At 41.2% G+C, this 25,900-nt stretch overlaps 1 protein-coding gene across 2 annotated transcripts in view; it reads left to right on the top strand.

Annotated features, from left to right (window-relative positions):
* Window positions 1-22,237, top strand: part of LOC307250641 (kinesin-like protein KIF21A) — a 56,276-nt gene extending 34,039 nt beyond the window's left edge. Inside the window, exons 12-34 of one of the 2 annotated variants that reach the window (XM_080027767.1) lie at window positions 254-341; window positions 435-549; window positions 1,057-1,245; window positions 1,865-2,064; window positions 3,263-3,370; window positions 3,937-4,005; window positions 4,336-4,463; window positions 4,629-4,773; window positions 5,060-5,257; window positions 5,517-5,618; window positions 6,160-6,325; window positions 6,928-6,948; window positions 8,126-8,183; window positions 9,705-9,759; window positions 9,858-10,060; window positions 10,790-10,912; window positions 14,809-14,945; window positions 16,168-16,342; window positions 17,273-17,437; window positions 18,384-18,501; window positions 19,064-19,234; window positions 19,480-19,679; window positions 20,232-22,237. In XM_080027767.1, coding sequence (XP_079883893.1) covers window positions 254-341; window positions 435-549; window positions 1,057-1,245; window positions 1,865-2,064; window positions 3,263-3,370; window positions 3,937-4,005; window positions 4,336-4,463; window positions 4,629-4,773; window positions 5,060-5,257; window positions 5,517-5,618; window positions 6,160-6,325; window positions 6,928-6,948; window positions 8,126-8,183; window positions 9,705-9,759; window positions 9,858-10,060; window positions 10,790-10,912; window positions 14,809-14,945; window positions 16,168-16,342; window positions 17,273-17,437; window positions 18,384-18,501; window positions 19,064-19,234; window positions 19,480-19,679; window positions 20,232-20,322 — 3,025 coding nt within the window. In that variant the 3' untranslated portion in view covers window positions 20,323-22,237. The remainder of the gene's footprint in view (window positions 1-253; window positions 342-434; window positions 550-1,056; window positions 1,246-1,864; window positions 2,065-3,262; window positions 3,371-3,936; window positions 4,006-4,335; window positions 4,464-4,628; window positions 4,774-5,059; window positions 5,258-5,516; window positions 5,619-6,159; window positions 6,326-6,927; window positions 6,949-8,125; window positions 8,184-9,704; window positions 9,760-9,857; window positions 10,061-10,789; window positions 10,913-14,808; window positions 14,946-16,167; window positions 16,343-17,272; window positions 17,438-18,383; window positions 18,502-19,063; window positions 19,235-19,479; window positions 19,680-20,231) is intronic. The other variant, XM_080027768.1, reaches the window with a different exon arrangement.
* The last annotated feature ends 3,663 nt before the right edge of the window (window positions 22,238-25,900 follow it).

Below are 25,900 nucleotides of genomic sequence, written 5' to 3'. Positions count from 1 at the left end.
CATTGTGTTGAAGTCCATCAAAAGAGACTGTTTGCCAAAAAGACAGTGTAATTCCTTGATGCAAACTCTGTTATGCAATATATCATTTGCAAAAACTTCAGCTGTGTTGACAAAAAAATAATGTCTTTGTCACCTGCAAATGTCTTAGGATAGGAATATGATTTCTGTTAACATGTGTGTTAAGGCCCCTTTTTGGAGGTGTACAGAGGGTTAATAATGCCTTTTGATTCTTAACTCTGTCTTAATCTTTCAGTGCCAGCAAAGAGGAAGTTCCTGACAACGAGCAGGAAAAGGGCACAGAGAAGGAAATGACTGAGAGAGTCAGCGAGGACCCAGAAATGGTGCGTTTGAATGCTTTTAGTTTGATCTGTAAATTGGATCTGCATTGAACGGATAAGATGTCAGGATGAGCCGTATGTTGTGTTGTATTGCAGGAGGTCCAGGAAGGCAGCGACCACGAGGAAGGAGAGGAGGAGGAGGATGAGGACGAAGAGGAGATGGATGTGGAGGAGAGCTCCGATGATTCTGACTCGGAGAACGATGAAAAAGGTGGAAAAAAAAAAAAAGATTCTCCACAAGGGGGAGCTGTTGGATCATTCACAAGCCTGCAAGCTCTAGTTAAATAGTCATTTAGTCATTTCAGGGACATTTACGCTTCAATTTAAAGAGGGGAACTTTAGGGCAAAGGCAACGATTCACAGCTAAGGATTTAAACTTCAAAATGGTTTTAATTTTTATATTTCTGTGGGCAACTAGAGAAATTTGATCATTTTCAAATATTTTTTTTAAGGATGTTTATTGATTTTTCTTTTTAAAATTAATTGCAGGGAATTGATTTACATTTAAAGCCAAGGGTTCCAACTTTTAAATCTTCATCTGCTAAAGAAAAATAAACTATTTAGTAAACCTTGACTTTGTGGGCAGTTTTTCAGAAATCCCTAGTAGACTAGTAGAAGGGAGTTTTGTTCGTCCTACTTAGGTCTTAATGGGATAATAACACCCACTTTGTGACCGTACTGTGGACGTGAATACCTAATCTCTCCATGTGTCCCACAGAGAACTTCCAGGCCGACCTGGCCAACATCACCTGTGAGATCGCCATCAAGCAGAAGCTGATAGACGAGCTGGAGAACAGCCAGAGACGCCTGCACACACTCAAACAGCAGTATGAACAGAAACTCATGATGCTGCAGTGCAAGATCAGAGACACACAGCTGGAGAGGGACCGGGTCCTACAGAACATGAGTAAGATATTGCTGCATTGCACTGTATTAATACACTGCGTACAATATACATGATATACAATACAATACAGTAGGCTATAAAATGTGCTCGGCCCCTAAAGGTATCGGTGCATTCCAATCAGTTTGTTTCCGTCTTACAGCAGAGTCTATTTTAGTTCATATTGTCTTACTTTATAATTGTTTTGGACTTGAGAAAGCTCTGCAGACTTTATTCCCTTCAGAGAATCCTGTTAAAGTCGGTTGTTGTGAAGGATCTCTGCCAGCAGCCAAACCATGACAGATACACTTGTGTCTATCAGTTCTAAATGATCAAAGATGTGTCTGATGCAGGCATAAAAACCTGGAGGAGTTTTCAGCTTGCCTTTTTTTCAATGTAGAAGAAACAAAACGCACACAAAAAACGTTGGACTAACTTCATCTTTAGTTGTTTTGACAACTAATGATCAAGGTTTGTAGAAAATGTGTTTCGCATCAGCAACACAACGCAGGCGTTACATATTTAAGTGTTCCAACTATAAGCCTTTGTGTTATTTCAAATATTTTACAGCATTTTTGCATTCTGTGTATTTTTTCATGGAGGATTCGGTTTTTTTTCTATTGTTTTTTGTTGAACCCTTTAGCTTCAGTGGAGACGGGCACAGAAGACAAGGCGCGTAAGATCAAGGTGGAGTACGAGAAGAAGCTGAGCCTGATGAACAAGGAGCTTCACAAGCTGCAGTCTGCTCAGAAGGAACACGCCCGGCTGCTCAAGAACCAAACGCAGTACGAGAAACAACTCAAGAAGCTGCAGGTGGACGTGGGCGAAATGAAGAAGACCAAGGTAGGACTGCGATAGTACTGTAGTGAACAGTGATGCTTGATAAGGGGGAAATTTGAGGTCTTTCTGACTGCTATTTCTCTAAGTTTTTTGTGTTTTTAGGTAAAAATGTAGCCTGGAAATCCAGACCCTGATATCTTGAACGATAGAGGGTCTGGCGACGATCAATTGTAATTTCCAACTCAAGGGGCTACTCGTGCATTTCAAATGCCACTGCACGCAGTTGGATAGCACTACAACCAATCAGAGCGATGCACAAGGCGACGTAAGCCCCTTTTAGCGAACAGCTGTTAAACTGTTAAATTAAACGTTTGCCGTTGTCGGTCGGCAAAATAGAACATTCCACTTACTTGCTAATGAAATATTTGAGTGCCGTCTTCCAAATCGTTAAGGGTCGAGGCCAAAGCAGTCTCAAACTCACACAACATATCCGCAGCCATCTCTGATGTTTACTATCACGGCTTCGACGTCGCATGCACGTCACTGTCGTCATCCGGTTACGTCCTCCCCAGAGTACTATATAAGGGGCTCTGGCGCGCCCGCCAGATTTCTGGCTTTCTTGATAAGCTTCAACGGAGCGTGTCCAGACCAACACGCGCAGGAAATTTAATTTGCCAGCGCCTAGTGGCAGGTCTGGGAATGCCAGGCTAGTAAAAATGTGCTTCCATTGGGATTAAATTGACCTAAATCAATTGCCACGAAACTGATTGATTGAGTGATTTATTGTCTTTTATTTCGAACATGCAAGCAATAAAAAAATCAAGTTTAAATAGTAATAAATGAATTAATAAAAAATAAATAAAAAAATAAAAGAAACAACAGACATACTTTCTACGTGCTCGAAAGGGGGTAGGAGGAAGTAAAAAACCTTATCTAGTCCTAGCCCTTAACAGATCAATTTAGCTTGGATAGTCAGTATTATGTTATTAACATATCAGTATATATGATAACACAGTTCTAAATCAAGCAGGTGTAATTGGACATTATGTACCCAATCAGCTTCTTGTCTCATATCTTCTCTGTCATCTTTGTCTAACTATCTTTACTGTAAATTTCCGTAGGACTATCCTTACTGTAAATATACCCTATGCTCGACCAGCATTGTGTAAAATCTTATGAGAACTTTCACAAACAGATATTAACATATGTTTCTAGATATTTGTGGATATGATATGACATATTGTTTGTTTGACTGTCTCAGGTGCGTCTCATGAAGCAGATGAAGGAGCAGCAGGAGAAGAACAGGATGAACGAGTCTCGCAGGAACAGAGAAATCGCTACTTTAAAGAAAGATCAGCGCAAACAGGAGGTTGGTGTGACGGTGGACCATCTGATTCATAGTCTGCTTAAAGGTGCTGTAAGCGGAATGGTTCTTTTAGCTAACTTCCTGTCAGTTACTGCAGTTAGCAGTCCCCTCGCTCGTCCCTACGTCACCACATTAATGCGCTGCGGTCTCCAAGCAGCGAGTTATCTAGCATCATCTCCGATACATAAGTGTGATAAAAACCATCAAAACAGACATTGGGAAGGATTTTTACCTGCTCCGCCACATTCACCCATGTGTCGCTCTGGCGTGCACCGGCAGTGAGACCATGAGTGAGACGGGTGTCGGTTTGTAGCGTTCTCTCTTGTGATTGGATATTAATTTCGGGATCCCCCAAAAAGTTTATTTGCCGATTAAATCCAGAGCAGCTGACTGAGAGATTGGCTTTATGAAACACGCACAATATGTAAGTGGTCACTGTATGAATAAAGAGCGATTTAACACTTATATTAACATAAATAAACCGCTTACTTCACCTTTAATCAATCTCTGGACCATGAGTTTCAGTGTTCATCACTGAACCATTGTTGACCCTGTGGTTGTGTTTCCAGCACCAGCTGAAGTTACTGGAGGCTCAGAAGAGGCAACAGGAGCTGATTCTGAGGAGGAAGACTGAGGAGGTGAGCAGGAGGAATATACTGGAAATGCAGAAATATACTTGGTATGCTTTAAGTGTTCCCCTGTCCTCACTTCTCTGTTTGCCGTGTGTGTGTGTGTGTGTGTGTGGGTGTGTGTGTGTGTGTGTGTGTGTGTGTGTGTGTGTGTGTGTGTGTGTGTGTGTGTGTGTGTGTGTGTGTGTGTGTGTGTGTGTGTGTGTGTGTGTGTGTGTGTGTGTGTGTGTGTGTGTGTGTGTGTGTGTGTGTGTGTGTGTGTGTGTGTGTGTGTGTGTGTGTGTGTGTGTGTGTGTGTGTGTGTGTGTGTGTGTGTGTGTGTGTGTGTGTGTGTTTCAGGTTACGGCTCTTCGGAGGCAGGCCCGGCCCACCTCAGGTAAGATCGTGAGGAAAGACCCAACACAGGACTACAGACCTCCATCTGGACGCATGTACTCCTCCGGGAACGCTGCTCCCAACGGCACAAGGTCAGTCTCTGTCTCTCTCTGTCTGTCTGTCTCACTCACTCACTCACTCACTCACTCACTCACTCACTCACTCACTCACTCAGACAGCAGGCTGCTGAATATTTATGCCAGTAGTCATCCTTTCACGTCATTGACTGATGTAGTTGTTGTTGTTTGTGTGTGAAGGCTTTCCTACAGACGTACAGCGGGCGTTTACTCCACCAGGATCGCACGCAACAAATGGCAATCTCTGGAGCGACGCATGTCTGACGTCATCATGCAGAGGATGACCATCTCCAACATGGAGGCCGACATGAACCGTCTACTCAAGGTAAAACAGTATTACCAGCCTAGGATAGATAGATGGATGGATGGATGGATAGATAGATAGATAGATAGATAGATAGATAGATAGATAGATAGATAGATAGATAGATAGATAGATAGATAGATAGATACAACTGAGGTTGGTTTGCTGGAATTTGGTGTCAAATCCTGACCTTGAAGAAGGATTTTATAACCCGTACCTCACTTTTCAGTGTAAACATTTAGAAAACCTCTCCGTGGGCTGTAATCTGTTAAAAGCTGTTTTTTTTCTCTCTCTCTCTCTCTCACAGCAACGAGAGGAGCTGACCAAGCGTAAGGAGAAAGTGATCAGGAAGAGAGACCGTCTGGTGAGGGAGGGACCAGAGGGTGAGAAGACAGCGACAGTTCCCCTCAACGAGGAAGTGGACGCTCTGAGCGCCAACATCGACTACATCAACGACAGCATCGCAGACTGTCAGGCCAACATCATGCAGCTGGAGGAGGCCAAGGTAACAGGATGAGAACTCCTGGAAAGTTCCATAGTTAATATGTTTGTTTGCTAGTTTTTTTTTAAGCTTGAATTGAGCAGAAATAGTATAGATCATAAATAAGTATTATATCATTACCATCTACTTTTCAGCCCTGAACAGTTCAAGTGGAGTTTATTAGAAAAAATGTATTTGATGAATGCTTTTTTTTTTATATCTAGGAATTGAATTTCCAATGACTAAACCCTCCAAAAAATGTGTTATTCTCGTTCTTTTCCAGGAGGAAGGCGACACGGTGGACATCTCCGCCGTGGTTAGTTCCTGTACTATGACAGAAGCTCGCTATCTGTTGGATCACTTCATGACAGTGGCCATAAACAAGGTACCAACAATAATACTATTAAAATATCACCTCTGCCTTTGCTTACAGCTGCTTTACAGCCAACATGAGTTGCTGCTTGGGACAATAGAAGAGCATTAGCTAATTTCACTTAATCTGCCACATTTCAATCATAATGATGTCCTTTAAAGGTGAAGTGTTTTTAAGGGCATTAGGGGTTTTGCACAACAGACTTGGTAGAAATTGAATATGATATTCAAAAGTAATTCTTTATAAGTGTATAATCGCTTGAGAATAGATGTTGTGGTTTCTTTTATAACCTTAGAATGAGCCTTTCATATCTACATAGGAGCGGGTTGTGCCGCCCGCCATGTTGCACCACCATGTTTGTCCTATTATGGAAAGACGAAAAAGAACGTTTTTGTACCATTGTTATTTTAGCACATTCAGGAAATGCATCAGCTGCAGATACTGTACATACGACACACGTGCATTTGTTTGACTATGTCGCTCAGACGTTGGTGTAAAAGAGAACGAGTTGTATTGTGAATAAGCCTGTAAACATTGTGTAAACCTCTCCCAGGGTCTGCAGGCAGCACAGAGGGAGTCCCAGGTGAAGGTGATGGAGGGCCGGCTGAAGCAGACAGAGATCACCAGCGCCACACAGAACCAGCTGCTGTTCCACATGCTGAAGGAAAAGGCCGAGTTCAACCCAGAGCTGGACGCGCTGCTGGGGAACGCACTGCAAGGTAACGGGCTAACGTCTGGTTAGGGGTTGAGATCATACTGTCTATGGTTGAGATAGCCAGGAGTGGGCACGAGGAACCAGAAACACACACAGACCAGACCCAAGGTTTTAACCCAGACCACATCCTGGAAGAGCTGCTGATCACACAACAAGGAATCATTTTAGATTTTCTTTTAGACTGGGATAATCATGTTGAGTCAAAACAATTTAGTTTTTATTGTTACAAAGCATCTGGCCTTTGAGGAAGTGGACTGGGGTTACTGGTCACTTGCATGATTGGGTCTGTTGATATGCTCTTGCCTGTTGTTGCCTTCTGCTGAATAGAAGCTGGCCTAATTATACTGTAATTAAAGTCTGGTATAAAGATCATTTCGCTATAATATTTTTTTTAATTAGTTTAAAAAGTTTATTTTACAACAAAAAATTGCATTGTAAATGTATTTTTGCCAGCTTCTGTTCAGTAGGATGTCGTTCTTTTACACTGTAGTTTTTTTAGTTGTCTTTTTTAGATTTTTGGGGGACGGTGTTTTTGATTTGTGCCTTGCCTTTTTTCTGTTCCCCCACATTTTTCTTTCTTTTGTTTCCTTATGTTTTTTTTTACAGAGCTAGGTAACATCTCGCCTGGTAAGTGACACCATATTTAGACTCTTTATCTGTGTTCATGAAGAATGCATGGTTCCTTCTCCCCCTTTTGCACTATGAAAAAAAAACTAAAACTAACTGAACGTAACATTAAATACAGGTGCATGAGGTGCAAATGCAAACCACCAGGCTACTTCCCTCCATCTTGTCTGCTGACCTCTTCCCTTCTCCCCTACCTCTCATCTGGACACACTCTACCTCCTACTGGCTCACCATGTGCTACAGCCCCCATGCTTTAGCACCCACCTCCTAACAGCAGATACACCCTTCCACAGGAACCCATACTGGAATAGCCTGGATGTTGTCTTAGCTCTGTCGGAACCCTGTAGGTCAGCTGACCCCATCTGGAGCTACGGACTAATCATTCTTTACACCTTGTTGTCCCATATCAAATCTTTAACTTTTATCCCCAACTCACCCACATGTAGCTTAGCTTTAGTTTAGTTCATTCACAAGTCATCGTCTTATCATTGAGAAATAAGTTCATGATGCCCTTTTATGGCAATGCAGGACACGTGAAATGGAGAACCCCAAAAGAGCTAATTGAAAGCTTTTCGGAGGGGGCCCAATAACGTTGAACTTATAACAGAATAAACAAGACATTAAGCAAAATTCAACAAATATACCACAAACGCAGACGATCCCCAGTATAAGTACATTACATAAAGAACAATCATTAATCATATGTTAACAGCAGTTTTCTCTCTCTCTCTCTCTCTCTCTCTCTCTCTCTCTCTCTCTCTCTCTCTCTCTCTCTCTCTCTCTCTCTCTCTCTCTCTCTCTCTCTCTCTCTCTCTCTCTCTCTAACACCACACCCACCTGACCGCTGTCTGACCTCTCACCTCCTTTCAGTCTCATCCGTTCCCATTGAGCTCAGCGAGGAGCAACTCTCTTGTTTGTCGACCGAACAGCATGGCGCTGCGCTGACATCGGCCCTCATCTGCTTCACTTCTTCATCTTTTTCTACATCCATTTTGCGCGGCTATTAAAATAAAAATAGAAAAAGAGTCAAGAGAATAACTTCATCCAAAATATGAGCAAAAGGATAAATAATTTAACAGGCATTCTTGCTAAGAACAATTTGAGAAAAGTCAGAAGCAGTTAACTCAGTCTCGTCTTTCAAGAGGGTTAAATATTGTTTATTGATTTCATTTGACAGAAAATGGAGACGATAGCAGCAGTGACGAGTCTGCACAGAGCCCGTCTGCAGATGGAAAGTAAGCTTAACTTGTGTTACCAACACTCATTTCATACTCTATCAAATATGGTTATGTTATGTTATGTGGACTTGTGCTGTGACATTATGTTGTCTAGCATTACAATATTACATTGTCTCTTGTGTACGTCTCTTACAACATGTATGTTTATATAATGTTATGTTATTTTATGTTAATAGTTTGTGTTGTGCTACTGAATGTTTTATTGGGTTGTTTTTGCCTTATACCAGTTTTATTATTATAATTATTATAGGGGAAGGTGGGGTGATTTGTGCAACTTTTTACTCAAAGTGATTTTAAAGTGAGGCCTTGACAGTTATGTCTCCAACTCAAATATGTACATATATTTCAGGATGTTGTGCATCCCTGGCAATAAAAACTTTGGATCTGGAATAAACTGTTTAAGAAATATAGCTTTCGGAAAAAAAGTTGTCTTGTCAATGACAAAGTCACCATCATCATCTTTCTGGCCATCTGAACTCTCATCAGTGGTGTCGTTAAGTGGAATTGAGATGTCACTCTCTTCTGAGCTACTGTAGACAATCACTTTCTTTTGGTGACCAGCGTATACAGCCATGCCACTGGCACAACTCTCAGAAATGTACTTTGCACTAGTTGCTCCGTGCTTGTGGAACCAACTGCCACCTGACAAATGTGATTCCCCCTACATTTCTGCCTTTAAATCAAGGCTCAAAACCCATATGTACACCCTGGTGTTTCCTCCCCATTAACCTCTGCACTACTTACTTACCTCTGCACTACTATCTGTGTTTATGTGGATGTATGGGCTTTACGTCTTTTATTTTGGTTATTGTTATTTTACCTTCATTGTTTACCTACTGAATGCACTATGTACAGCACTTTGGACAGTGCAAACTGTCATAAATGTGCTTTTATAAATACATTTTACTTACTTACTTACTTATAACTCACCCAGGCCCTTGTGCACAAATCACCCCATCCCCAGAATTTTGGATAATAGGCATGATGCAGCAATTTAGGGTTGACATTGTGCTAACTATATAGACTCAAAGTGTAGCATACCAAAGCACTAAAACATGTGTCAAATGTTTTCAAACGTGTCTATAATTGTTCAGACACAATAATCAAAAAACCTTGATCATGGAAATTTTACTTTGAAAGGCAAAACACAGTTTTTTGAGCTTAAATGTGCTTATATCTTATTCCTTGTGTCTCCCTTCTTTACAGGATGAGTCAAATGGATGGCTCTTCTTAAATATGTGGTCACATTTCCAATTTCTTCCACGGTTTTCTAGAAACAAGGGGTTTTGCAACTTCCAAAATGCACAAATCACCCCACCTTCCCCTAATTATTATTATTATTATTATTATTATTTTTTTTTTTTATATATAATTTTTTAACCTTTATTTATACAGGTATCCATTGAGACCGAAGACTATTTTGCAAGGGAGACCTTATATATTATATATTTATGTTGCGTCATGACCTTCTATATGTTTATGTCACATCCTAACGTTGAACTCATCTATCCCCTGTAGCACCTTGACGTCGGATCTCATGAAACTCTGTGGAGAGGGCAAAACAAGAAGCAAGGTATTCTAATGCATACTATCACCATCCTCTACTTTCCCTAGTGTTCCCCCAGTTACCTCCAATCTAACCCTAACCCTTCCCTTGTCCATTCTGCCCAGGCTCGGAGGAGAACCACCACTCAGATGGAGCTGCTGTACGCTAACAGCGACTCGGCCATCGATGCTCCAAACACAGACTTCTCCGGCCCCATGCTTCAGTTAACGGAGACTCCCGAGGCAGCAGCAGACGTGGACCTATCAGGCTCATCAGTCAGGGACTACACTGCTCTCTCCCCCGGCTTTTCCTCTAAAATGGGCAGCATGTAAGTCCAGGCCCCCGCCACTCTGTTGCTATGCTAACACAATAATTACTACTTACTTCCTTCCTTCCTTCCTGCATGTTTTTGATGTTGCCGCTACTACATCCGCTGCTGTATTCAATTCTGTTTGACATTATTCATGAGCATCCCCACTTCAAATGGCCTCACCTTCCGCTCCCACTGATGGCTCCTTTGAGGTAGAATTAAGTATGGAGAGACAGGATTCAATATTAACATTTCTATGGCTTATTTATAGCTGTCACCTGCAAAAAAAAAAGAAAAGAAAATTGCATTCCTAATTCTTTATTACAGCTTAGTTTGAAAGCAAAAATACTAACCGGAGCGCTTCATAACTGGCTGGTTAACGGCTATGCTTTTACCTTAAGTGCATTGCCTTGTATGCGAGGGAAAAAAACCTTCTCTGAGAGTGATCTACCACCAAATAAAGTAAGAGAATTATATTTGAGCGTAGCACAAAATCTGCACAGTGTCCTCAGTAGTTACTTAAACATGAGCTTGGCGACGAACCCACCACTGTTTTGGGCCTTTAAAAAAAAAAATCAGGTAACCGTGTTTCTGTGTGTATCTCTGCATGCTCATCCCCCTTCACACTATTGCCATTATTTAAATTATTATTATTTTTTTACATCCTTCTGTTGTGTTCATTATTATTCTTTGTTGTTGTTGTTGTTTTTGTGGATAACCGGTTTGATTTGAAAACCAAACGATCAGCTCTGGCTCTAGAACTTCGTCAGGGCTGGAAAAGCGAACGCCGGAGCCTTCGCCGCTCTTTCGCAGGAAGACCTATGAGAAGGCACAGGCCGCCGAGAGGGCAAAGGTCAAGGAGATCAAACAGTAAGAGCTTGTTGCCGTGCCGAAAAGGTGTTTGCCCGCAAAAGCCAGAACAAAAAAAAGGCTCAAACTTCAACTTCTACTAATACTCTTTCTCTCGGTTTTCCTGCTTTTGGGAGAAGCATGTGATCTCTCAACTTAATCCAAAAACTGCTCTGCTGGTGTGATTACCTATGACCTGACAAGTTCTGTGCTGAATTTAAAGTCACACTGTCTGTATTTAGTTAGATATTATGTCTCTTTTAATGAGATGTAATGGGAAGGGTTTTCTATTTCACTACTTCTGACTCAAATTCAGTGTTGAACTTGCTTATTCGATGCCTCTACTATTCTGTATGCATTTCACTCACTGAGGAAATCTCCGTTCGTTCTTTCCCTTTCTTTGTCTTTTCTGTAAATTTCTTGTGAGTGACACTGAAATGGAAGAATGTGATGAGTGAACTGTTCTCATGAAATTGGCAACTTGAAGACAACATTGACTTTACATTGACTCTGCACCGCAACAGGCAGTCAGTGTGTGAGTGCATGGGGTCGTTATATGAGTACTGATGCTGCTTTCATGTCACATGGCAACATCAGTTTTGCTAAGTTATAAAAAAAGCTGTGTATCTTAGATTTCGAGTGGTTATTAAAGTGTGATTTATTAACTCTCATACAGAAAACATAATAATACATTTTATAATACATGGTACTTTGGGATTGCGCAGATACACAGAATTAACCTTTTATCATTTATATATATTTAATTTTTTATTTTAGCCTTTATTGATAGCATGCAGTAGAGACGGACAGGAAGCTTTAGGAAATAGGACAGGAAACCCCCAGAGGATCTTAAATGAACCCTTTAGGCTAAAGAGTAAACATAGCATTTACTCTGCTCCCACCCTCAGGCTTAATGTGACATTCTGTGACGCGATAAGAATCTAAGTATTCTCTGCATTTTTTTTAATGCGTCCATTAATTCAGTATTCTGATGTGTGTGAGGGCGTCACAGCATCATGCTTGCTTTGCTTTAGTTAGATGCTGAAAGTAGATGCGGTGATAAAATGTGCGTTATACTCGTGATGTTCGCCAAAAGCCTCCAGAACAAATGGTGTAGCAGCTTGATGTGAAGATCGAGGGCTATCATATGTTAAATTTGTGAGAAGCCTTTTGAGTTATGATGATAATAATATATAATTTGACTTGAGTTGACTAAATTCCTTTTAATATTTTAACCTCTTTTAAAGAAATACATTTAATGAACTACAGTAAAATGTTTATGTGGACCTCTGGTTTGGCAGGGACCTGTCATGATTGGACACCATGAATGCTACTGGCCTAAACTCCAAACAATAAAAGAAAACCTCAGTAAAGTCTGAACACTTTGACTTATTTCTTGACAAGTTTCCATATGACGTGAAGGCAGCTTGCGTCCCCATGCAGTCCGCCCACGCTGCTGCCACAAGTGTGTAAACAGCCTAACACACGTTAATTATGCCGCGGCTTAATTAGCAGCTCCTAACTGTCTTCCCTTCACAGCCCAGTCATCAGAAGCCTGACGAGCAGCCCGCCACTTCCTCTCTCCCCCACACTCATCCCTGGTCCCAGTAGCCGCGCCGCCATCTTTAGCCATATGCCAGAGTATCTGGGGCGCACTGCAAGCGCCCTGCGGGATAAGTAAGATTGTAAAAATTGACACCAGCCTGCCCAGAGAGTCAGAATAGGGTTTTGGTTAAAGGTGTTAATGATGAGCGGCAGCATTGTACTCTAAAAATCTGTACGTTTGTCAAATGCTGTGTTGGTGTATTACCAAGTTAAAGTAGAGACACTCGTAGAACACATTTTAAGTGTGATGTTGCAGTGTCGTATTGATATTTCTCAATGCATTTTTATCATTTGGATGAGTATATCGTAGTCTAGAAATCTGTAGTTGACTTCACGTCAGCACAAAGTGTTGACTACTAGTGCATTTATGGTATTGGTAAAATGTCTCATAAAATGGAGGATTTTTATCCACCGTCCATGTATACATTTAAATATGGTATTTAAAGGTGGCTTAACCACACCAAATCACTTGAATTCCTCTAGGCTGTTGCACTTAAAACAGTCTGATTAAGAAAAATGGAATAAAGGAACTCATTAGCTTTTAAATCAATAGCATTATTGTCAAATTCTCTTTCCCGCTAGAAAGGATGGATGCCTCCACCTGTCCTCCAAGCGTTTCCTCCGCTCTGCTTCCCCTCCTCTATCCAATCCAACCAAGTACAACTTATCTGTTTTTATCTGCCACAATGGTTCACTACAAATGTCACTGTTGGTGGAGAGGGCACAGGTGACTCTGAAACACAAAAAATCACATGGTGTGAATTCAATCCTTGCACACTGTTTTGCATAATACAGTACAAGACTTAGAATATGAAAGTCAAGAGACCAGGCATTCCATCAGACTGGTTACCCCCACAAACCCCCCCACCCCCCCACTTAACACAGAACAGTAGGTAGACAAGCAGCGTTAATGTGGTTTAAAAACAAATCAATAGATAATTATAATAAACCCAGACAGTGGCATCGTCAGGCTACTGGAGCGATTGAGCCTGAATCCTCTTCTGATTACCCCGGCCTTTTTTCCATTTCAGCGAGGCTTTTGTTCTGCACACAACAGACCTCTTTGAAGCTCACTCATTCACAAATCGACAACTGGATCTGTTCTCCTTCATCGGCTACAACTGTCAGAGTAGCAAATGGACAAGGAATCCATCGGACGCTAATTTGTCAACACGACCGACCAGCCAATTAGTGATCGATCTTAACAACCCTTCTGTGATGCAATGGACTTTGATTCCCTGAAGATCCAACACTGCCATTTTCCGATGATCGTCTGTCTTTGTCTACTTGGGTGTTTTTTTTTTTTTTAAGATTATTTTTTTGGCATTTTCGAGCTCTATTTGACAGCACAGAGTTGAAATGGGGAGACAGAGAGAGAGAGAGAGAGAGAGAGAGAGAGAGGGGGGATGACCTGCAGTAAAGGTCCACGGGTCGGATTCGAACCCGCGACCACTGCAACGAAGGCCGGAGCCAATATGGTACGCGCTCTATCCACTACGCCACCGGAGTGCCCCTACTTGGGTGTTTTTTTAATGTATTAAGGGCTTGAGGAGAGGAACACCTGAATTCTATGCGCGGGTATTTTGTTGGTTCCTTTGCATTTCTTTCCTTCCTGCACAATAACGACTGCGACTCGGCTCACAGCTGTCTCCTCCTCATTTGTCTTTGGCACCGTTGCTGTCATCACGTTTCTATTTTTGGTTTGCAGCATCGTGCTAATCAGCTGTGCATGACTCTGGTTGTGTGTGTGTGTGTGTGTGTGTGTGTGTGTGTGTGTGTGTGTGAGGGTGGGTGTGTGTGATTCATACTGTATAATGTGCCGCCCGGCCTCTGATCATTTGGCAGCCTTACTGTACTTCTAGGCATGGGCCAGTATGATATTCTGATGGTGTGATAACCTTAAGCAAAAATTCCCACAGTTTCATAATATCACGGTATTGCGATTTAAGTTTTAAAATGTGTTTTTATTTTGAAATATCTGGGTGAAAAAAAAAATATATAATTCCTGCTGAACACAATCTAAATTTTTTTTTTTAAACAACATATAGAATATTCTGAACTTGTATGATAACATAATACAATATGTAATTAAATTATTCTTATTAGCTAATACCTTTATAATGGTATGATGGAAAATACTAGTAGTTGTTTTGAAACCTTTACTTTTTAAAATCGCGGAATACCTTGACACCATATACCGGCCTATGTCTATGTACATCCAGGCGACATCTATTGATATTGAGATTGATATTTATACGTGTGTGTGTGTGTGTGTGTGTGTGTGTGTGTGTGTGTGTGTGTTCGTGTTCCAGGGGTGTTATAAACCCTGTGCCAAACACAAAGAGCAGCCGGTCGGCCACGTTACAGTGTGTTCACGTGGCGGAGGGACACAGTAAAGCCGTGCTGTGTGTGGACTGCACTGACGACCTGCTCTTCACCGGATCCAAAGGTTAATAACCCACAATCTTCCATCCATCCTTTACCTTCACGCTAATTCCTCTCTCTCTCTCCTTCTCACTCTCTCTCTCTTTCTCACACCCACCCTCACTCACTCGCTCTCTCTCTCTCCCTCATCTGTATTCCCTATGCTTGTTATACTGTGAGTGCTGGTAATTTATTGCAATTTGACATGCCGTTATATGACGGCAAATAAAAGCTGACAGGTATTAATTAAGATTGCCATGTGCACAGTATGTGTGTGTAAATGAGGTGATGAGATAAACGACACTGCCGACACATGTTGAAGGAGGCTTGTTATGATAATAAATGAATGTAAATGTATAGGCAATCAATTTGGTTGAAGCACCCATTTACCCCCTTAGGGTTTCTATGGTTAACCACATACTTTCTGACGTCTGTATTAGGTGCCTTATGAGAACTGGATTTGTCTTCCAGTCTGAACACATGTGTTACATAATATTATGTATAGTATTTATATTATGTATAGTCTCAAGCCACACTCTGCTGTTGTTCAAATTTCGACATCCTCTTCTCAGCAGGCTCCCTGCATTTCTGAGACATAATGTTTAGGCCATAATATGCCTCCAATTTAACAGAACATTTTTAAGGCAAAACTGCTGATGACACATTATATACAGTACATACTATTGAACTGTGATTGTCTGTATTTGTGGTATCCATTTATAATGTGTTTATTGTGTTTTAGAGGCTATTTATTCTTTTGTATGTTTAATGTTATCCAGCCCCTTCCGAAAAGCTTTTGCTATCTTATTTGATACCCCATTTTTACACGTTTTACAATTCCAAAAAGTGTACCATGAAGATGTTTCTTAAAGGAATACTTCACCCATATGGAACCAGCTTTCTATCATTATAAAATAACTATTATAATATAATGAATGAGGTTTTTCTTCCCTCAGTCTTCCCTTGGCCCAGCTGTCCTGTTAATCCTGACCCTTACTGTGATGTCACAAGACGGAAACTGTAGGGTTAGACAGTGAGACCATGAAACACTCTTTCTGCCTTTTCTCAGGCTAAGATGATCCGATTTAAAAAAATGTTGCACATTTATACTAAATAGGATCTCCGAGTTCAATACACCTTCATATTCCAACCGGTGAAGTAGGCCTTTAATGATATGATGACTGTGAATATACTAAACTAAACTCAACTAAACCAAAATGGCCGACTGACCGTGTGTTATTCCTCAGACCGGACGTGTAAGGTGTGGAACCTGGTGACGGGTCAGGAGATAATGTCCCTGGCCGGTCACCCTAACAACGTGGTGTCAGTGCGCTACAGCTCCAGCCTGGTCTTCACCGTCTCCACCTCCTACATCAAAGTCTGGGACATCAGGGACTCAGCCAAGTGCATCAGGACTCTCACGTGAGTCTTGAGGGGGGGCTTTGGGCTGCAGTATGAAATGCGTTATTATTTTGTCCCTATGTTCAGAAGAACGTGTGTTTTGGCATCAGTTACTTCATACACGGAATGACAATATCTTCTTGAAATGATAGAGATGGAGAAGGAGCTTTTATCTGTTGAAATTTAAATTCTTCAAGCAAGAAATACGTGTTTTTTTACAAATAGGCTCTGAATGGTCTTAAAAGTACATCATTCCTAATTGTGAATTAAAATGTTGAAATCTTCAGCGGTCTTCAGCTCTGTCCGTCAAAACAACTCACATCTGTAATGGGATTGTTTCGGAGCAACAGTTTTTAAATAACTCATTAAGATTTCCTGACAAGATTACAATGATAAACTTTAATGTCTGTCACATCTCAACCAAAACATTTCATATTTATATTTTACTCCGACTTGCATATTCGTACATGATGTCTGGGTGAGTGTGCGTTAAAGTAAGGTACCGGTACTGTTTTTTAAATTTTTTTTTAAGATTATTATTTGGGATTTTCAAGCTTTATTTGATAGTACAGAGTTGAAATGGGGAGACAGAGAGAGAGAGGGAGGGGGGATGACCTGCAGTAAAGGTCCACGGGTCGGATTTGAACCCGCGACCACTGCAACGAAGGCCGGCCATCCACTACGCCACTGGAGAACCCCGGAGTAAGGTTCTTTTTGACCCCTTATAACTTTCTGTAGATTCATCTCCTGTGTGTGTGTGTGTGTGTGTGTGTGTGTGTGTGTGTGTGTGTGTGTGTGTGTGTGTGTGTGTGTGTGTGTGTGTGTGTGTGTGTGTGTGTGTGTGTGTGTGTGTGTGTGTGTGTGTGTGTGTGTGTGTGTGTGTGTGTGTGTGTGTGTGTGTGTGTGTGTGTGTGTGTGTGTGTGTGTGTGTGTGTGTGTGTGTGTGTTCAGGTCTTCTGGTCAGGTGAATGTGGGTGAAATCAGTGCGTCTAACAGCAGCCGGACCGTCACCATCCCGGCAGGAGAGAACCAGATCAACCAGATCGCTCTCAACCCAAACGGGGCCGTTCTCTACGCAGCAGCAGGGAACTCTGTCAGGGTCTGGGATCTGAGAAGGTGAGAGGAGGAACTCAACATACATGTAATAAATGTATCGATTGCTTTTTGACAATTCACCTCGTGTTTGGTGTGTTTTTAAGTGTTTTCTTTTTTTATATAGTGAGGTGATATTTTAGAGAGCCTCATATGTTAGATGGATTGTCAAGTATTATTAATTCAGTTATGATGACAGAGGATGCCTCCAATGAGTTTGGTGATCCATTGATTTTAAAAATGTAGCGCCACCACCAATATGTCAAATTCTCTGCTTGTCCCTCAATGTGGCTTCATGACAAATTGACTAAATCCTGTCAGTTTCCAATCTACTTTGAGATTAAGGCTAATGTTAAGAAATGCCAATAGCATTACTAGAGTATGTAGTACTTTTATCATCACCTCGATTTGTTTAATGAACATGATAGTGTTTTTTGATAATTAATTAATTACCGTCACCTCATTCTAATTTCTTTTTGTCAATCTACAGAAAAATGTCCCTGTAAAAAAATAATTGTGTATTAAATTCTTCGATAGAAAACGATGCTGACAGCCTGTTTATTAACTTTACTTTGCTCATTCTTATACCACTCTCCACCATTATGAAATATAAACCATTTTCAGATGCAAAAAAAAAAAAAAGTTCGTTAAAAAGACAGATTTATTTTTCACTGCTGCAGAGATTCCAATTCAAAATAAGAGACCTGACAGGTATCCAATACAGAGCTGTCATCCGCCACTGACAGCCAGCGCCTATGAGTTTGTGATGAATCGCCTCTTGGTTCCTTTGAAATTGAATTCTCTGACACATCTTATCACGAGCGAATAATTTATTTAATAAATCAGTAACAGTGTTGCTACAGAAGCCATTGTACTAGAGCCTCAAACTGCTATTTAATTTCATTTAATCGAATTCATTATTGTGACTCATTCTTTGGTCTTTATTCATATTCTTTCTTTCTTCTGTCAGATTTGCGTCCACAGGGAAACTGACTGGTCACCTGGGGCCAGTCATGTGTCTGACTGTGGATCAGTCTGGAAACAACCAGGACCTGGTGATCACTGGCTCCAAGGATCACTACATCAAGGTGTGTTCCCAGTCATCCCTTACCTTCTTTGTGCATTTACCACAGCACACACTGTTTATTATCACATGTGCATAATGTTTCCCATGAGCCCTGTATAAAAAAAAGGCCTGTGGTTAGACATATGATGATGATGTATGACATGATTCATACACTCAAGTATACGATATAAGGTCAGGTGTTGATGGTTGTTATTCCGTAATGAATTCCAAGGTTAAGGGCACACTCACAGTAGAAATTGTACCATGCCCAAGTGCGATTGATGGCTTAAGTCTAGTTGTTAGACTAGTGTAGGTGCTCTGTACCGTACACTTCCTTGGCCCTGGCCCAGTCGGAAGAGGTGTGCTTCATTACTGCACGGGTGCTCATGTACAAGCTTGAGCATAGACGGCAGTATTGACCTACATTTTTTGTAGGTCAATACTGTTGACCTACTGTTCCCCTCTACAGACGTTTTAAAAAAAATGTTGCCGTAGAATTCGTTTTGGTCTGATGAGTACAGTAGGTTGAATGTTTGTTGCAAATTTGGCCTGATGACAACGTGATGTGTTGTGGTCTTTTACAGCTGTTTGATGTGACTGAAGGATCTCTGGGCAGCATCGTCCCAACACATAACTTTGAGCCTCCCCACTACGACGGCATCGAGTCCCTGGTGATCCAAGGAGACATCTTCTTCAGCGGCTCTCGAGACAACGGCATCAAGAAGTGGGACCTGGACCGCAAAGACCTGCTGCAGGTAGGCCTACCGGATGAATAAGACGGGAGATTTATAGACACATTACAGAGATGGATTGAGGTATTTTGGTTTTAATGTACAGTTCTGGATTCGAGGTTGAGTGAGGCAATGTAGGTTTAACTGTGTATACACTTCCAATAACAAGGCAATTCAAAGGGCTTTAAAACAGATTTATAAAAGAAACACACAGTAATATAAAATGACATAGGAGTATATAATAAAACTCTTATCCTTTTTACCTACAGCAAGTGCCGAACGCCCACCGTGACTGGGTTTGTGCGCTGGGTGTGGTCCCCGGCTCCCCGGCCCTGCTGAGCGGCTGCAGAGGAGGGGTGCTCAAGCTGTGGCACACGGACACACTGGGGACGCTTGGGGAGGTGAAGGGTCACGAGAGCCCCATCAACGGCATCTCCACCAACAGCAGCCACCTCTTCACCGCCTCCGAGTGAGTCACACACACACACACACACACACACACACACACACACACACACACACACACACACACACACACACCAACCAAATAGACACTCTCTATGCTTGTTTGTTCCAAGGCTATGATATGATATGATGTGATGTCCCTCGTGAGATTCTGAGTAATTACAATAACAGTCGGCGCATCTATATAAAGTAACCTTCTGTGATCGCGTATGGATTTTTATACCTTCTGCTGTACGTCCAGTTTTTTTCTTAGCAGCAGTATCAACAACTGAAACATTTCATGGGTGCTTCTTGGGATTTAGCTGAGCTCCTGCGCCATTGTCGGGGGTGACACCAGTTTGTTAACGCTGCCATACCAAGAAATTTGTAAAGCTGATTGGCTTAATCAACCTTGACTATGGCTTGAATGTAACAGACATTCGTTTACATTTTTTTTTTAAAGTTACGCACTATAGCTTTACACCCAGTGGCTTGCAATCTATGTGCATCCAGATCACACTTTCATTTACTTCTTTTATGCAGTGTCTCACTATTTCATGATGTTGCTGTCTTCCAGTGACCGGACTGTAAAGATCTGGCGTGCGCGTGGCGGACTGGACAGCACCTTAGAGACGGTTGACAATGTGGACGAGGTGGCCAGTAACTGAACACAAGGATCACCTGCTGGGGGTTTGACTCATGGAAGGACACTAAACGCCATCATTTGATGCTGCTGCTGCTGCCCTGCACTTTGACCCCTTAACTTCTCAAGCCCTAAAACCTCCCATGCCATATACCGTTTAATGACCGAGCCGACAGCAAAAGTAATCTCATCTCAAACAAGAACTGGTACAATTGTTCTCTGTATGCTCAGAGGGTCAGTTTTAGTTGACCGTATTGTAAATGACTGTTTGCGGCATATACTCAATTGTCTTTTTCTCTTTCGAACTGTAGACGATGTGTCACCGTTGATCACAACAAGAACGTATACTCACTAGGCTCTTTGTTGAGGAGCTGAACACACAAATATCTCTGCTCTGCTCAGCTCTGTGCCAGGAGAGAAATACACCTGCACACACGCAACTACCCAAGAAATGGGTTAAAAGTGTGTTTTGTTAGATTAGGGAAAAAATAGACGTAGTAGGTTGAGTGTTGGATGAGAAAAATGTGGCTGAGCTAACGGGTTGGTAGCTGGTCTTCACAACCCAGTCCTCTGGTTTTCTTGGGACTCTTACGATTGTTTCTCTGCACTCGAAGCAGAAACCAATGTCCCCACACTCCTTCCCCCCCCCCCCTCCCCCCCACACACACATAACAAAAGTGGCTTTATTACTGTATGTGAAAAAGACAAATCACCGCTCCCCTTAACTATCCCTTTTTACTGCTTTTGTGCTCCTCCTCTTCCCTCATCAATTTCTGCAGCTGTCTTAGATCAGCGACCAAAAAGTGTGCTAGCGTATCGTCTTTGCTGTCTTTGCACTGCACTCGTGGACACAACACACTTTACAGTAACAGTCCCACTTGGAGGAAAAGTTTGACATTTTAGGAGATGAGCTTATTTGCCTTTTTTTTCTGGTAGTTTGATGATACCAGTGTCATGTCTGTCTCTTAAATATTACATTACAGCCAGCAGTTAGCTTAACGCTTAGCATAACAACTGGAAAGGAAGATTTGCATATACTTTCAGTCATGTTAAGCTATGCTAACACAAAACCAACTAGCATCAAAACTCTCTGGCAGAAAGCGAATGAACCTATTTCCTAAAATGTCAAACTATTCCTCAACTCTTGAGCACTTGTGTAAAGCTACACGATTAGTCTTTGAGAAACACTTAATCCTTCGTAAAAATGTGAGCAGGTTCAGCGTTTGATATTCTACACTTGTTGTCCATATTGCATATGTGTAAAAACATGTGTTCACTCTCCGCATATCACACCCACTGAACCTATACACTACTGAGTATTCATCTAACTCCTGTGCTGCTAAGTTGTGTGCTCACCTTCTTCAACCCTATAAAGGGCTTTTTCTTCTTCTTGTCACGGACTCCGGGTGAGGTCCCCTCACTACCAGGCAATGTGTATTGTGTATATATATATATGTAATAGTATGTTTTGGAGAGGAGAGGCCTTTAAGCTCTGCCCGTGTCGTGAGCCTAACCACGTCTGTTGATCCTAGTGGGGCCTTCCTGGAGACGCTTGTTGGTCTACCCTCATGTAACTGTCGCAGATTGTGTACTGTCACTTTTGAATGTTTGGGGCGAAACAGCATTCGTAGGCATTATTCAAGTGCATATCTAATGTATGTAAACAATGTATTTAAAAAAAAAAAAAAAAAAAAAAGGAAAGATTCTTCTGACTGAATGTTAGTTTTGTGGGACCACTGATCTGAACGCAGTCTCACACCAGAGCCGAGAGGACCAGAATGGACGGGAAGACTGACTGACAGGCTTTTTTTCCTTCAGTGAGGCAACAGGTTATGTTTAGTGGCCTACGGTTAGTTTCTTTTTCTTTTTCTCTGTTTATGTTTGTTATGCTGTCCCTGTTCCACATATCCCCGGCGTCCCCCCCCGCCTCTGGAGTTTTAGAGGCCGTTTCTCAAATGGCAAACTCTGTAGCGATTCTAATGTCAGATGCCTGAAGAGAATAAACGCCATCTGTCAAAAACAAGCTACTCTGTGTGTTTCTTATAGTCATTTACTGTAGAGATATATTAGTTTTTGATAATACATCTGTAAGTTGGTTACCTAAACAAAGATCTGCAGTGTAATGTATTATTGTGTCATATTAACTCATTTTTCCCACTTGAATTTCTGTCAATGTCTTACTAAAGGTGGAGTGAGCGATTGTGGATTGTGATGGCGAGCGGATTGTGAGGAGATATTCACTGATTATGACAAAAGTGATTTTGACAACGAGCGTTCTCCAGAATCGCTGACTACACCTTTAAACTTTCCCCTTGTTTATCATTCATAAGCAGCATTCAACCGTTTAAAAAAAAAGAGGTTCATAACAGACTACAGTAAGGACATCTGTTAGTGGCTATTTATGTACAGTGTGTCAGCAATTATACCTTCCCCTATGAACACAGACATTATTACAACTGTGTTTTACCACAATGTCATTCATTATTTGTTAGCCTGCACTTATGGGTGCCCACAGGAGTTACTTTGGTTGACAAATGCATTAATAAACAGTTGTACCTTCTCACAACATTTTGGTGTATTTTAAACTATTTATGATATGTTTGCATAAAAAAATCTACTTAGAGCAGACTTATTTTTGCACCTATTCTCTTGCTTTGTGTTTATTAAAGTAAATGTATTATATCATAAAATAGACTAAAAGAAAAATCGATAATCTACAGTTTTTATGTCTATTATCCCTTAGATTTGTTTACTATATCCATCCATTGTTTTATTTTGGAAGGCTATATTTTTTTATTTAATTTTTTTTATTAAGTCAATTTATTCAAATGTATTGTTACTGTTAAAATAATAAAACACAAACGGTATTCCTCAGCAACACACATTATACGCAACTCAAATGATATTGTTCATGTTTATAAGGGGTTAGAAGAAAAATGTAACTTTTCTGATCCTCTTACCAAATTATGTTAATCTTTCCACATGACTAGAATATTCTCAAAATGTTGAAGTGCCCTTACAACATCCAGCACTCCTAATGAGAGCTCTCTCCTTCTAATCGTTTGAACTCTTGCTCTAATTCCCAGAGTCGTTGCTGTGTGTCTCTGTTACATCTGTTTGTCCTAGGTGTGATCTTAATCCTGTAAAGCAGATGGCGTTCTTGGAGTCATGCTTTCAGATGTTTGAAGTGACATTGACCACAAGATGGCAGTAGCAGCACCTTCAGGAAAGAAAACTGTAAGTAATCGTCAAGAGCTGTCAAATTCCAAAAACATTTTGACTGACATTTCAGGGCATTTGTTTAACAAGTGAAAACAGCGGAGTAGTTTATTCCTCCAGCAGCATTCCCTTAATGAACCCACTAGGAGGCCCTGGGGCTAAAAGCTGGAGCTGTGGGCCACTGTTGACCAACTAGTGAGTAGGTTATCTATTTAGGAATTCACCCCCACTTAAATTCTGACGCACATTCTCGACAAAACATTGTCATTATAGTTGATAATTTGCTCTAATTTCCCAATAAAAGTATGAATATGGAGCTTTCAGAGCACCTTACTGCCCAGGCGCTTTGTATTGGTAATCCAGCACTTCTGAGAACATTACTGAGATCCTTGTAATCACATTTGCAGCCTTGAATTGCCTCTATGGTACATGCACACTGCACCCATACAACACTAGTAGGGATCTTGTGTGTTTGCATCAGGGTTTGCTGGTTGTCCCACAAACCAGACTCAAGACATATGGTTGTAGCTCCTGTATTTTGGATTTCTCTCCAACAAAACATGAATTTTTACACTTGTTCTTCTGCAAATCACAAAGAAAAAAGTTGTTCATCACTCAACAGAACAGAAGCCCTTCATTAGATCCCTTCAGACCACAATATTAACTTGCACAAAAAATACACCATTCACTATAGTGCATTTTATGTCAGGGGACCTTTTGAATCGATTGCTTTAACACAAAAATGGCAATCGATACTTTTAATAGACTGTGACGGGTTTTAATATGGGTATTGATCACGTTGATATTGATCTGGCCGTCCCCTAGCGCGCTGTATGTTTCCCTGCAGCTCATAACACACACCTACAACCGTACCGCCGTTTATTTCACCTGCATAGTAATTAACTTGTTCAGTGATGTGTGCCTTCCAGACACATTCAGTAACATTCTACATAATTTATGTGGGAAGTAATTTGCTGAAAGCCTTGCCATATGGATGCAATCAGTAACACTATATCAATAATATATTACTGGTACAATTGATTTATATCAAGACAAGGCAAAGTGTATGTGTATAAAATCAGGGAAAATAAGATTTAACACATTATTTCCTCTTGCATTTATAAGTGATTCGAAAAACACCATCACACAGGGTCCAGATCCAAACCAAGGTATAAGGATATAATGGTCAGGTAGCTAAGATTTTGGTGTGTGTATATATGAATACAAATGACCAACTTGATAAACATCTTACAAGTTATACTGCACCACAGTGTCTAATACATGAGAGAAAACTCAAGAGACTTTGTTCAAATGCTTAAAGGCCTACTTCACCGGTTGGAATATGAAGGTGTATTGAACTCGGAGATCCTATTTAGTATAAATGTGCAAAAAAAAAATTTAATCGGATCATTTTAGCCTGAGAAAAGGCAGAAAGAGTGTTTTATGGTCTCACTGTCTAACCCTACAGTTTCCTTCTTGTGACATCACAGTAAGGGTTAGGATTAACAGTATTCCTTTAATGAACATCTAGGGAGGCCATCAGGGACACTGTCATAAATCTGCAGGACTTTCTGACAGGCAGCACCAATCACCGGACTACCTGATGTGAATGCTACAGCGCTGAGGGTGTGTGGATGTCACTGAGGTTATGTTAGGTCGGATGTGATCCAGAAAACTGCAGAAGAACTTTTCACTTTGTCCCAGGAGTCTACAACTGAACTCCAAATAAAGCCCTTAAAGCTTTAGTGTGTAACTTCTGTTGCCCCCATGAGGAATTCTGAGGAATTACAACAACATTGTCTGCGCATCTACATGAGCTAAGCCTTCTGTGATCTTGCATGGATTTTATTCCTTCTGCTGTATATCCATTTTTTTTTAGCAGTAGAGTCAACAACTGAAACATTTATTGGGTGCTTCTTGGGATTTTTCGGAACTCCTGCGCCAGTGTCAGGGGGCAACACTAGCTTGTAAACGCTGCCATGCTGAGAAATACAGAGAGACTTTTGTGGTGCTGATAGGCTTAATCAACCTTGTATCAAGTCGTTTGGTAATGGCTTTAATGTAACCGACATTCATTCATATGCAAAATGTCCGCACTATAGCTTTAAACCACTTCCACTATAAACATCTACCTATTGTTTAAAAAAAGCCCCCCACCGTTAACTGCTACTCCTGCCGGCTTTTTCCTTAAAACATCAGACGTGTTCATCGGTCAGTAGCCTCTTTCTTTGATGTTAGTCTATTAATCCTCATTTTAAAAACAGCACCACCAGCTGTTTTACAAGATGCCGAGATGGGCACATTTTAAGTCCAGCCCTGCTGCTCATTGCTGGGCAGATCTCTGGCCCTTAGAGAGAGATTTTGACCTGCCTCAGCACAAACGT

This window comes from Ammodytes marinus (assembly GCF_949987685.1).
Source record: "Ammodytes marinus genome assembly, chromosome: 5".
Lineage (NCBI taxonomy): Eukaryota > Metazoa > Chordata > Actinopteri > Uranoscopiformes > Ammodytidae > Ammodytes > Ammodytes marinus.
The sequence above is the reverse complement of the archived record's forward strand: the minus strand, read 5'-3'. Positions and strand labels throughout refer to the sequence as shown.